A 13,983-nucleotide genomic window follows, 5' to 3' on the forward strand; every position below is an offset into this window, starting at 1 on the left:
ATTGGATACTCCCTTGACCATAATGTCTTTCGATGCTATGAACCTCAATCTCGAAAAGTCTTTATGTCCCGTCATATTATTTTTATAGAGACTACCTTTCCATTTCACAACCCTGAGTCTCCTGCTGTGCGACCTACTCAATCATATATACATTACTGGAGTACGCTATAAATCCCGTCAACCGAGTCTCCCATAATATCATCCAGTCCTTCTCCTCAGGATCCACACTCTCTCCTTCTCCCGGTGCAACAACTCCTCTCCCCCTCCATTGTGCCTCTCCCTTTTTCACTAGGTTCCCCTACAACTGAAGGCATTCCCTCAGAATCACAATCACTATCTTTATCCTCTCTTGGGACCAATGACATTGAAGACCACTGAACCTACCATAATTACTCAAGCCCAAAAATCTCCATACTGGCGTAAAGCCATGTGTGAATAATATGATGCACTCCTCTATAATTCTACATGGACTCTTGTACCCTCTCATCCCACACAAAATATCATCGGGTGTAAGTGGGTCTTTCGAATTAAGCAGAACCCAGATAGATCCGTAGCCAGATATAAAGCGCGTTTAGTGGCCAAAGGGTTTCATCAACAACTTGGTATTGACTTCACAGAGACATTCAACCCTGTTGTTAAACCCACAACAATCTGACTTATTCTGAGTTTGGCCATCTCACAAGGCTAGCATTTACGTCAACTCGACGTTAAGAATGCCTTTCTACGGGGGACCCTAACTGACAATGTCTTCATGCAGCAGTCTCTTGGCTTCATCCACCCTCAATATCCAAAGCATGTTTATAAACTACAAAAAATTATTTATGGACTTCGTCAGACTCTAAGAGCTTGGTACACTAAACTTGGCTCGTTTTTTGCATTAGTTGGCTTCATCAACTCCAAGTGTGATACCTCCTTATTTCTCCGTCACCAAAGTAGCAATATAATATATCTTCTGGTATATGTAGGTGATATTATTATCACAGGCAACAATTCTATGGAAATTAAGGTATTCCTCAAGCATTTAGCAGATCGATTCTCTCTGAAAGCTCTAGGAACCTTGAGCTATTTTTTGAGAGTAGAAGCAACATACACATCTTCTAGCCTCTTCCTATCATAACAAAAATATATTCAAGATCTATTATCTAAAACAAACATGCAAGATGCAAAGACAGTTACAACACCTTTGTCTACTAGCAAGTCGCTCAAACTATATGATGGAAGCCCTTCTACAGACCAAACTCAATACCGTCAAGTCCTTGGCTCCTTACAATACTTATCTCTCACCTATCCAAATATCTCATTTACGGTCAATAAATTATCCTAGTTCATGCATTGACCATCTACTATGCATTGGTTTGTAGTCAAATGAATCTTACGGTATCTTCACGGGACTATCAATCATAGCCTCTTTTTTCGCAAACACTCCTCCCTTAATCTCCATGCCTTTGTCGATTCTGATTAGGTAGAGAATTTTGATGATAGAACATCCACGTCAAGGTATATTCTCTTCCTTAAATCTAATCCAATCAATTGGAGTTCTAAGAAACAAAATACAGTGTATATTCTACAACTAAAGCTGAATACCATGTCATAGCCATCGTTGCTATAGAACTCAATTGGATCATGAATCTCCTCAAGGAACTTGGCATTAACATCACCTCTACTCCTAAATATATTATGATAATGTTGAAGCCAGAAACATATAGCCATCGACTTTTACATAAGATCTTGACTGTTATCAATATGATCCCATCCACCCATGAGACTCGCTTCCCCTCTTCGGTCAAAGCAAAGAATCTCGACAAACTATTCAATCTAACCATGCATGCCTTTACGAAGCCAATTGGTAATGGGTGCAACGCCTCCATCTAGAATTATCGATGGGCTATCAACTCTAACAAATTCTTTGGTATTGCCTCTAATATTGGATTCGGATTCGGTAGATGTAGTATGCTATAATGTTTTGTTTGTTCCTAGATTATAAGGTTGATTCCTACACTACTATGCATATAGTACATTCAATATGTTTTTATTTGTCTCTTTGTGTCACCCAATGTTATATAGTTATCCACAAAGTTATAGGAAAAGTTGAACCGAAAAGAAAACATTTTGTTTGGCTTCAGCAAGTTGTTATAGAGATGCTATTTGATTACTTGAGTTCCTATGGTGTTAAAAATTCATCTGATCATGCTTTGATTATTTGAATATCAACATACAGGTCTTGTGTACTGTTTTACCAGCTCTCCATCTTTCACTTATTCAAAGATTTTTGTATGTTGCCCAGATTGTATGTGCCATTTCAAACATATATATTTACATGTATTACCTGCTTGGTATATATTGATAGAACTTAGATTTGAGGGTGGCTTATGCAGTTAAAACATCATATTACACAGAAATTCCTACTAAATGAATTTGATTATGCCCTGAGTTAATTGCTGCTCCACAATTTGGCTAGTGGTTTTTTTTTTTTCTTGCATGTTGAAAAATATCCTTATTTGGTTTTATTTGTTGTTCTCTTAGTCATTGGTGTGGCAAGCATTACACATTGTCTTGTTTGCAAGTTGGGATTGTTTATAACTGTGGCAAAGAGGATGATTTAAATTAACAATTCATCTGTGTAGGAAGCTTAACAGTTGATGCAAGAGATGTTGCATTTCTCCAGCTCTCAGTTCCTGTAATTTTGGATAGCACTCTTTAATTTTCTGGTGTAATCAACATTATGTTGCTCTTATGTGCTCTCATAATAGCTTTAGAATACTGCTGGATTTCTAAAATTAATGTGTTATCTATTAGGATATTAACATCTTCAACCAAGATTTATAAAGAATATGGTTAGAGGGGGTGAATCAATTAGGATTAATTAGTAATGCCAGGAGAATAAAGGAAAACCCATAAATATAAATATTGTTCTTTTTCTATTGATTAATATGTTAGGCACTGATTTTTAAGGAAGAGATGTGTAATATTTCTAACAAAAAAATATTTCTTTTTCTGCAAAAAAATCTGCTTCGATCAATGAAAGCACTTGAATTAATCAAAGCATATTGATCAGACTCATCTTTAAGGAAGAGCTGTGAAATATTTCTGCCATTTTAATTTTATGCTGCAGAAAAAATCTGCTCCCTTCGATTAAAAGCACTTGAATTAGTCAAAGCAGATGATGCTTATGTTATTAGACCGGTGGAATTCTGGTTCAGTTCGTATGGGCAGATCTGATCATGGTTCGGTTCGAACTTAAATTGAACCGGGCTTAAATCCGGATTGAATTGGTACAATGACGCATTAATTTCGAATCAAATCAGAATTGGTTTGATACGGTTCGATTCAGATTCTCAAGTTTGAAAATTTGGAATCGTGACTGTTTTGGTTTCGATTTGAATCATCTTTGTAATTTTTATATTATTTTTATTATTCAAAAATAAATTTATATTTTTTTATATATTTTAAAATTATTAATTAAAATAATAATAATGAAAAATTATCGTTTCAAAATTGATCTTTGTTGATTTGATTTTGATTCTTGATTTTGTTTTGGAGAATTGAAAATCACATTAAGATTTGTTAATAGTGTATACAATTAAAACTTGGAAAAAATATAATTCTTGAATAATGTTTGTATGCTTTTAATTAATATTATCCTCCTCTGCAACTCCTAATATATCATTTGAAAAATAAATAATTTTTTGAAAAAAAAAAAACTCTTATTGTCGCCTTCGTCATCTCCTCCCTCCTTCAAGTAAACTAAGATGATTTTGATAAAAGAATCTCTCATGATATAAGAAAAACCTTTTATTATCATTTTTTTCATCAATTTTGTAGGTACCGTGACCTAATAATAAAAAAAGAGAAAAGAAAGATGTTTTCTGATTAATTAATCGAATAGTAAGGGATCATAATAATTTTCATCAAAATTGGTCAAGACAATAAATGATTGTTAACCCAAATGCTTCGTGCTTCACGATGAATAAGAATAATTTGTATCTTTTATACTAAATGCTCGTTGTTGTTAGACTATAGATAGAGATAGATAGAGAGAGAGAGAGAGAGAGAGAGAGAGAGAGAGAGAGAGAGAGGGCATTCTCTTGTACTTTGGTCAACGAGAAATAAATAGAGGTATATCACAATTTGAATTTGACCCCAATTAGGGTAAGCCTTGGAAATTGAGTTTCTCGATTTACCCAACTAATTCTTTTAACGCGTACTTAAAAAGAACAATTTCAAAGACTCGTTCAAATTTCTACGTTGGCATGTACAGTTCTTTTATTACGTATTTAGCATTTCTCATCGACATCCCTCATAAATAGCATGGAATTTTTTTAGAAAGATTAATTACATATAAAAATAGCATCTACATTTCATTAACAAACTTACATAATAGTGGAAAAAAATCATAAAATATTTTTTTTGATAAATTATATGTGTTCTATCTACTTAAATTATGTCGATGTTTGCGATCAGGTGGATTCGAATAAAATTTAAATTTCACTTCGAGTCTTTTGAAAATCTAAATATGTTACTTGACTTTAAGATTTAAATTTATCATCCATATTTATTATGAATTTCACTTTGAGAGCATCATATTTATAATTATCTATATTAATATAAAACTATATATATATATATATATATAGCTAAAATTATGATAATATTTTTTATTTTTTTAAAATTTTATTTTAGAGGTGAGTATTTTTTTATTTTTTTTATTTTTAAACATATTTACGCGTGAGTATTGGATTTCCACTCGAAATTAATTATTAATTCTTTTCGTTTTCTTTCTTTAGCATGTCTTGAATTAATCTTACGCTCGAATCGACGTCGTGGATCGCGTGGCCTCTCCGCCCATCTCTTTCCTCCATTCATCATCTTCCACGTTAGCCTACGAATCAGGATGACGACGAGAGCCGTGATGTCGCTCAACAAACATTATATCGTTTCCTGGCGGTCTTGCAACAGAAGATCCTTTTTCTACTTAAGTCGACGGGTCATCGCGTAACGTCTTTACCCATCTCTTTGTTCATTCACCGTCCATCGGTTTCCTCCATTCGTCGTCTTCCACGTTTGTATCCGAATCACGATGACGACAACAAGCAGTGTTATCACTCGAGAATATTATCGTTTCCTGGGTGGATCCTTATTCCAACGTATTTTACAGATAGGCCACTCACGTTTGCGTATTGTGTTTGCAGTCCTGTGCGAGACCCCTGTTTAACAGCTAACGCCCATCTCCCTCCTCTTCCGCTCCTCCTCTTCCTCCAACGGCCCAAAGCCGCGTCTTTGACCTCCTCTGCGTTCCCCCTCGCGAATTAAACCCACGAACCCTAGCGCTCCGGTAAGAGAAGAGGAAGAAGAAGAGAGGTTGGAGAGGCGGCGGCGGCGGCGGCGGCGTCGTCGGGCGGCGGACGAGGACGGGGAATGGGGCAGTGCTATGGCAAGAACATCTCCGTCGTCAGGGACGGTGGGCGCCACCGACGGCAGACTCCGACGCACCCGGACAACGGTGTCGATGCCGGGGGTGTTCCCTCCGCTGCCGTCACCCCGCTCCGCGAAAGTAGCGGCCCCGCCACCCCTGTTCACCAGTCCTCCACCTCCTGTCCCAGCCCCAACCCCCAGGACTCAGCCGGCCCCCTTCCCGCCGGGGCCTCCCCCTCGCCGTCCAGGTCCACCCCGCGGCGATTCTTTCGCCGTCCCTTCCCGCCTCTGTCGCCCGCCAAGCACATCAAGGCGGCGCTCGCCAAGCGCCTGGGCTCGGAGAAGCCCAAGGAGGGGAGCATCCCCGAGGCCGTTACGGGAGAGGCAGAGCAGCCTCCTCTGGATAAGAGCTTCGGGTATGGGAAGAACTTCGGATCCAAGTATGAGCTCGGGAAAGAGGTGGGGCGGGGGCATTTCGGGAATACGTGCTTGGCTACGGCGAAGAAGGGGGAGATCAAGGGTCAGACTGTTGCTGTCAAGATCATCGCCAAAGCTAAGGTGCGGTAGCATGATGTCTTATAAAAGAACCATTTCCTCTTTTCTCTTTGTTTTTACTTCTTATTGAGTCACCACCTACGTAGTTCTTCATAGAAATTGGAGGGTGCACAGTGCAGAGTAATTGGATTCATTGATGTAGTTCCGATCCATCTTACCCAATATATTACACTCCTTAATTTCGTCATGTTTGTATCCGAGTCTGAATGATGTTTGTGTTCTATTTATCGAGGTTTTTATGGATAATAACTGCTGGATTTTATTGAGTTAAATATAATAACACGTCATTTTTGTCATAAATTTGCTATCAAGATTTTGGAGACCAAAAGGACTGCAGAGTCAAAATCCACATGGCCCATCAAGCTTTTAGCAGTAAATTATGTCACACATCTTAAATTTTGGTGGTCTTGGATTTGTTTAGAAGATCTTTTCCATTCATATTAGTCACATAGCACAATCTAAGAAGTGAGAACTTTATTTTTTCAGTTAGCCCTGGTGCAATATATAGCATGGTTTTGGTTTTAGCTTCTTTACCTTTTTATTTGTTTGACATAAAAGGTATATTTTTTTCTCAACTAGACCTTAGAGCTCCACTTAAATTGATTTATAATCATGTGGCTTGTTGTTTCTTATGGCAGATGACAACAGCAATATCGATTGAAGATGTTCGTAGGGAGGTCAAAATTCTGAAAGCTTTGTCGGGGCACAAAAGTCTTGTTAAATTTTATGATGCATGTGAGGATGACGTTAATGTCTACATAGTCATGGAGTATGTCAGTATTCATTTCTTTTTCAGTTCTTTTGTAAGTTGTTATGATATACTGGAATATATCTTCTTCCTGAATTGTGCATACAATGATATTTCTGACCAGATAAGAAAAAATGATCTGCCTTTGTTTTTTAAATGGCTGTACTATAAAAGGAAGTATTACCAGTGAACATTCTTATTTACATAATTAAAATTTCTAATTCCTTAGATCTATTGAAAGATGCAGTATCTTAAAAAAATATGGCATAAAATTGATCTTTTACCTGATTTTTTTATCATAGTTTTTTGAATTTTCTACTATGTTTTGGTGATTGTCAAGCCTGTTAGTTTAGCTGTCTCATAATTTTAACTAGCTCGCCCTGCTTTTCTTCTCAGATTATGTGAAGGTGGAGAATTATTAGGTAGAATCTTAGCCAGGTATTTAAAATTACTCCATTTTAGTTAATTTGTTTGGAAGAGGAACTTCATTTTTGTTTTAATTTATCATGGACTTGTGAGATCTTTAATTCCTGTATTTCCAAAGAGGTGGAAGGTACACGGAGGAAGATGCAAAAGCAATTGTTCAACAAATATTGGGTGTAGTAGCATTTTGTCATCTTCAAGGTGTTGTGCATCGTGATCTAAAGCCAGAGGTTTACCATGAATTTTATGTTTGAGGCTTCATAAATAAGTTTGAAATTAGCTGCACCTTTTTCTGTGCATTTTCCTTTTCTATTAAACCTATATTTGTTGCTGGTGTTATCTTCTTTATGTTGTAACAGAATTTTCTCTTCACCAATAATGATGAAAATGCTCCGATGAAGTTGATTGATTTTGGTCTTTCTGATTTTACCAGACCAGGTACAACATGGCCATGTTTGTTGTATATATATTTTCTGATATTTCATGCATTAAGTTACATCTTCTCTAGCTTATTTGCCTACTCCAGTTTCAGTATCTTCTCTAGCTACCTGATTATGGTATATCAGTTATTTTTTCCCTATTACTGTACTTGCATTTCATGTCTGAGGTTTAACAAAAGCTTCCTATGTATGATCATGCAGATGAAAGGCTAAATGACATTGTTGGAAGTGCATACTATGTTGCTCCTGAAGTATTGCATCGATCATACAGTAATGAAGCAGATATGTGGAGCATTGGTGTTATAACTTATATTCTGTTATGTGGAAGTAGACCTTTCTGGGCACGAACCGAATCAGGAATCTTTCGCTCTGTTTTGAGAGCTGATCCTAATTTTGATGACTCACCGTGGCCTGCTCTATCCCCAGAAGCCAAAGATTTTGTGAAAAGGCTTTTAAATAAGGACTACAGGAAAAGAATGACAGCTGCTCAGGCTTTGAGTAAGTTGCTTGTTTCATAAAATAATAATTGGTCATCAATCGTATCAAGTTATTATTTTTGGAATTCAGTATATATCTGACTAATACATGACATGTCTACTTTCCCTCTTTTTTTTTCAAACTCTTTGTTATTTTTCCATTTGAAAGCAAATATGTTCTTCCTTTTGTGGCAGCTCACCCTTGGTTGAGAAAGGAGCAGAGTTCAATTCCTTTGGATATACTTGTATATAAATTAATCACATCATACTTTTGTGTTACACCGCTGAAACGGGCTGCATTAAAGGTACATGTCATATAGTGCTCTACGATTGAATGCTGACATTTTTACTTGACTTGCCAGTTTAACTTGCTACCAAAACCTTATGTTGCTTGAGGAGTTCTTCATCTTCATGCTTTTTATTTTCAAGATTTACCATAAATTCTAAATAGGCTATCAATGTTCTGGTCACTACCATCATATATCACATTGTTACTTATTTTTCATTGTTTTCATAGAAGTTAAATTTAGTTAATAAGCCAAATTAGAACCTTAAAGATATTTGTCATAAGTCAGTGGCAAATTGTGGTAGCAACTTCATCTTTTTTCTTCTTATGTATTCTTAGCTGAACCTGACTAACTTTTCATTAAACTTATGAAATGTTAAGATGCAAACTGAATAAAATTAAAAAGGAATAACAGAATGGGTTCAAATATAAAAGAGAAGTCATAGTTGATGGGGAGCAACAGTAGGACGGAGGTTTGGCCTCGATAATGAACTCAACTTTCCTTGATATGATACATCTTAGTTTGAGTTACCTTATAGTCAGGTGTTTTTGAAGGTGGGTGCAATATATGCAGCTAAGTGGGTGGCAAGCATAATGGATATATGGCTTGTGGTAAGTTGTGTGGTTGACATTTATTTTAACACAGTACACCAAAAGTAGAGAATAAAAAAAATAAAACCAAGTGATTAAGTCAGTGTATAATTGGGTCCCATAAACAATGGTGTTATTGACATGACACTATATGTTTACTTAAAAGACTGTGTAGCAATAAACATGTTTTATTTTCTGAGAGATTAAAATTTAAAAACAATATGTGCAACCTGCCCCCACCTCCACCACCCTAATTATAAGATGATTGGTGGAAGCGAATCTCCAGCCATACATATGGTGCATCCGGATTTACTTAGTTCACTTGACAGAATATGTATGTGATCACCATACCAGCCGCATGTGGTTGTCTATACTTTTCTAGGCTTCCTAGAGAGTATTATGTACCCAGATGACTCAAATGGGCAAGTATCTATATGGTGTGGCCATAAGGCTAGAACCACATGCATGCCAACTTTCCCTTTTCTTACTATCTAATTTATTTATTGATCTATAATGCATAGATTCATTTTGAATCAACAAAAAAGGAAAAAACAACTAACAAGTTACAAGTATTTAGTTGCTTTCCTAGCATATATTCAGGATAATAAAGAAATTTTGTCTTGAGGATGGAAAACTCCTTGAATTCATAAAACATCACTTTCACATTCTTTTGCCTGTGACATATGGGAAATTAAAGATTTTCGATAAATATCACTTGTTCTTTGTTCTTTTTTTGGTGGAAGAAAGTGCTAAACAAATCACATCAGTGCGATGATTCAGGAAACTTTCAAATACAGCAATTCCATTCATGTATCCCTTTCCACAATTTATATGAATGCCACAAATTTTTTGACTGAACAGGTCCAAACCTTTTTTAATACAACATAAGCAAGATGTGATTAAAACTCAATCCACTTATTCTATCTAACTGAAAATGATATAAACTGTTTCAGGTAGAATGCTTGTTGTAACAACCCACCCTCTTTTCTAATCAATTTCAACTTAATGTGATGTGAGAAATATAAAACCAGAAAACTGACATATAGGTTTTAATATATACGTCAAGAAGTGGATCTCCACCTTCCTATATGCATTAGTTTTAGGGGATCCTTTCTCATTTGTGATATTGATGCACAGATATTTTCATGTATAACATATGATAGATCCTCTTAAGCAACTATTCCATTCCTTGATTCATGTGGAAAGCTTGTAAAAAGGAAGTTAGCCTTCAAAAGATAAGGTCATGTGAATGAAAAGGATTGAGAAGTAACATGATGACGGAGAATTTATTAGAGAAAAGCACGGGAATGAGATGTAGGAACTGACATCTATATTTGAGACTTGGTAAGTGGTATGCTTGTTTACTGCTCGGTCGGCAAGATATTAAAGTTTGGTTCATCTCTTCTGTGCTTCGGTTTTAAGTCTATGCTGTGTTTTTCAGGTTTAACAAAATTATTAATGTGTTGTCATATATAAGCAATACATGGAATGCATCTTCGATATTACATCATCTATTTCTTGCCCCTGTTTATTAATTTTCATTGACTGAAGAAAAATAGTTTCTAACATATCACTTCTATATTCAGAGTGTCCTAGATGTATTCATGCCTAACTATATTTATAGGATAGATATTAGAAATTCTAAATTCTTTTCTGATGGAACCAAGAAATCTAGAAACGTGTTTTAATTCATCCTTTTTTTTCTGTACAGGCACTATCAAAAGCTCTATCCGAGGATGAGCTCTTGTACCTACGGTTACAGTTTAGTCTACTGGAACCAAATAAAGATGGGCTCATCTCCCTTGAAAACTTTCAGACGGTAGGTTTTCATTTTTGACTTCATTAAAGTGTTTCAGTTGGATGGTACAGTGTTAGAAGGGTTAGATTGTGATGTTTCATGTTATCCATCATGTTTCTTTTCCTTTCATATTGCCCATTTTTCATGTGGTGATACATATTTGTGTTATTTTGTTAATATTACATGTACTCCACGCAGGCACTCATGAAAAATGCAACTGAAGCAATGAAGTTGTCTAGGATTCCAGACATTCTGAATGCGGTGAGGCATGTAGTCTAATGCTATTTAATAGTATGAGGTTAATTTCCTAGAAAGGATTTTACCATCTAGACATAATCATCAGCTATGTTCTCTTTATGATGTTATGATCATAAGAAGAAGTGCATCTGATCTTGCTTCTCCATATTATTGATACTTCAGAGAGCATTCATTAACAATTAAGTGACTTTCTAATGTTGACCAAAACATCATCTGCAAATAGCAAATTTTTGAAGACTGCCTTGCAGTGAACTTTATTCGATCTATTTTCATTTTCTCGAGGCTTGAGTTAGACTTTTTGTTTTTTGATTGCTCTCCATTATGTGGGAGGCAAAGTTTATATGTTTCCTCGAGTCAATTTGCTATTCTGAAAATTTTGTTCATCATTATCATTTTCTTGGTCTTGCTTGTAAGATGTCTCTTAGATAATGCTTCTGCTGCTTGTGAAAATCTTATTGTGGTGAAAAGCAACACAATTGATTTTTGTGTAACTCAAATCTCAGATGGAGGCACTATCACAGAGGAGGATGGATTTCAATGAGTTCTGTGCTGCTGCCACCAGCCCGTATCAGCTTGAGGCTTTGGAACAATGGGAACAGATAGCCAGTACAGCATTTACATACTTTGAACAGGAAGGAAATCAGGTCATCTCAATCGAAGAGCTAGCTCAGGTACTAAATACTATTCCAGGATGTCACTATATATTTCTAGTTAATTTGTGTCAGTACATGATCAGAACTGCTCCATGCAGGAATTAAACCTTCCAACCGCTTCTCATTCCCTTCTGCAAGATTGGATTAGAGAAGAAGATGGCAAGCTCAGTTTTCTTGGTTACACCAAATATTTGCATGGTGTAACCATCCGCGGCTTGAACACCATTACCTAATTAAATTCTGTGACCACTGATGTGATTATTTGTTCATTCTTTACGCCACACAAAGTACTGCTGCAGTTTTTCCACCAGCCTCTTCTCTTTCCTTTAAGCTTATTTGTTCTCATTGCAATTCTTTTGAACTTGGCTTTGTAGAGAATGCTTGTGAAGATTAATCTGTAAAGAGGCCTGCATCATTGATTCAAAGCTTTGCTTTGCATGGGAGCAAGAAAAGTGGATGTTGCTTTGTAAGTTGAAGTACTTGGAAATGTGAGCTATTTTCTAGGGCAAGATGTAATCAGTTTATATATATATATATATATATAACGAAGACATAATGTAAGAATGAAATGTACAAAGGAACTCAAATAAATTGTAATATTCTTTTGTTAATCAGATTACATTAATTTGTATCTGAGTATCTGATTTAGAAAAAAAAATATATATGTTACTCTCATGAATACATCACAATTAAGACATCTATTAGGAATGTATCAATACAGGGATTTCAATAAAGAATAGTGGTTCGGTTCTTAAAAGCTTTCTTACCCAGTGGATCTCATCCTCTTTAGGCCATTAAGATGTAAATGTGTATATTTGCACTCCAAAATATATTTTAACACAAATGGAATAACTTTCATGCTATCACTAACAATCATGTAATTCATGATTCACCCAATACAATACAAACAAGAGCAAGTTTTCTTTCAAAATCTATCAAACATTGATATCTTGCCAACATAACATAACCTTTGGATCTTTGTTCTTTAGATCAAATATTCTCTTCGGTAAATTTTTTTAATCATACAAAAATAATAAAATTTTAAATATTCGGTGTTAACTATATGAATCCTTTGTCGTATCTTTAATCGAGTTAAAAAATATTTAAATCTTTATTTATATTTTTGACATTATTTTTTTTTAATTTTTTTGGTCACTTTTCTTTAAGAAAAAAAAGGTCTCCCACCTTGCATATACACCAGAATTAATTAATTAGTGAGGTCATTAAGTCATGGTTTTACAAGAAAAAAATAAATATTAATCTCTCCATATGTTATAATGCTTCATGTATATTCATTCCTCTAGTTAACATACAATAAAAAGATTAGGTTAACTAACCATAACCATAATTAGCACCTGAAAATTACTGTGGTTAATTGTAAATTCTGCCCAACCCAGCCAAACAATTAATTGCATGTAATGATTCTACAAAACCAAAAAGCAAAATATGTGGCGTAATCTTTTGCACGTAAAAAGATATTTTAGATCATCAGTGACTCAAAACAACAGTGCATCAATAATTGCAGATGCAGGAAAACTCCGTATTTTCTTTCCTTTTTCTTCCTATATAGCTTTGAACAAGAAAAGGCGTTCAAAGATCAAAGTCAACTGTTTTCAGTGGCATGCATCAGGAGTCAGTCAACACCCTCGAAACATGGTCACACAGCGTGGTAAGGTCATTTTCTTCTTAGCTTCCAGAGAACAATTGTTTCAGCACTTGCAGTGATCCAGAAAACTGCAGCCACCTGCACATAACACATTGTATGCCAGCAGCATTACTGCTCGATTAGCTTTGGTTTAAGCTAGCTTTGATCCCATGTCAGATCAAAGAGGAGTTTAAAGATTTAGCCTGAGATTTTCCCCGCTTGCAAAGAACAAATAGAGATCTTGTATTGATGTGAATGATGCTCTCTTTGGCCGTGCAAGACTGTCAGGGAAGTCACCTGACCTGCTGTTCTTGACTGATATCTGTTTTTATCGCCATCACGAGCGATCACTGTTTTCTTTTTAAGTTGACACGGTGCGATAAGCTATGAACTGTAGCATCTAATCGACCCTAAGTCGAGTGCATCATTCCTCTTGAACTAGGGTTTCATTGGCGTCGCAGTGAAGGTAATTTATTGGGCCAGTATGATATTAGTATATCGGACGATATTTGATATTTCTAAAAATAATAATAAAATATTATCGATAGTATATTGTGCTTGTTAGCCTAAGACCCATCAATCAATCAATCAATCAATCAGGTTGGTTGACTGTCAATTTCGTTTAATCTAAATCATTGATAACATTATTTAAACTAAAATGATAATAATATACCCGCAATTGATTGGGATTTATTACC

The 13,983-nt window shown here is 35.6% G+C and overlaps 1 protein-coding gene across 3 annotated transcripts; it reads left to right on the plus strand.

Moving 5' to 3' along the window:
• The first annotated feature begins 5,191 nt into the window (after positions 1-5,191).
• On the plus strand, positions 5,192-12,315 carry LOC103998551 (CDPK-related kinase 3). 3 transcript variants are annotated; one of them, XR_001979753.2, is made up of 12 exons: positions 5,193-5,970; positions 6,606-6,736; positions 7,112-7,153; positions 7,260-7,368; positions 7,498-7,576; positions 7,780-8,076; positions 8,250-8,359; positions 10,643-10,750; positions 10,928-10,990; positions 11,491-11,658; positions 11,739-11,927; positions 12,015-12,315. XR_001979753.2 is itself a non-coding variant. In XM_009420044.3 (11 exons), the coding sequence occupies exons 1-11, from the start codon at positions 5,416-5,418 to the stop codon at positions 11,871-11,873; spliced, it is 1,797 nt and encodes a 598-aa protein (XP_009418319.2). In that variant the 5' UTR covers positions 5,193-5,415; the 3' UTR covers positions 11,874-12,315. The 3 variants fall into 3 exon arrangements, 1 of the variants encoding a protein (XP_009418319.2); XR_001979754.2 differs by lacking the exon at positions 12,015-12,315 and having other exon boundaries at positions 5,192-5,970; positions 10,928-10,995; positions 11,739-11,876; XM_009420044.3 differs by having other exon boundaries at positions 11,739-12,315.
• Positions 12,316-13,983: the final 1,668 nt, after the last annotated feature.

Source organism: Musa acuminata, chromosome BXJ1-9, assembly GCF_036884655.1.
Source record: "Musa acuminata AAA Group cultivar baxijiao chromosome BXJ1-9, Cavendish_Baxijiao_AAA, whole genome shotgun sequence".
Classification (NCBI taxonomy): domain Eukaryota; kingdom Viridiplantae; phylum Streptophyta; class Magnoliopsida; order Zingiberales; family Musaceae; genus Musa; species Musa acuminata.

Excerpts from the sequence above, each read along its gene's own strand:
- LOC103998551 (XM_009420044.3), top strand. The coding sequence starts at position 5,416 with ATGGGGCAGTGCTATGGCAAGAACATCTCCGTCGTCAGGGACGGTGGG. Across the intron at positions 5,971-6,605 it reads AGATCATCGCCAAAGCTAAG|ATGACAACAGCAATATCGAT; the intron begins GTGCGGTAGCAT and ends TTCTTATGGCAG. Across the intron at positions 8,077-8,249 it reads GACAGCTGCTCAGGCTTTGA|CTCACCCTTGGTTGAGAAAG; the intron begins GTAAGTTGCTTG and ends CTTTTGTGGCAG.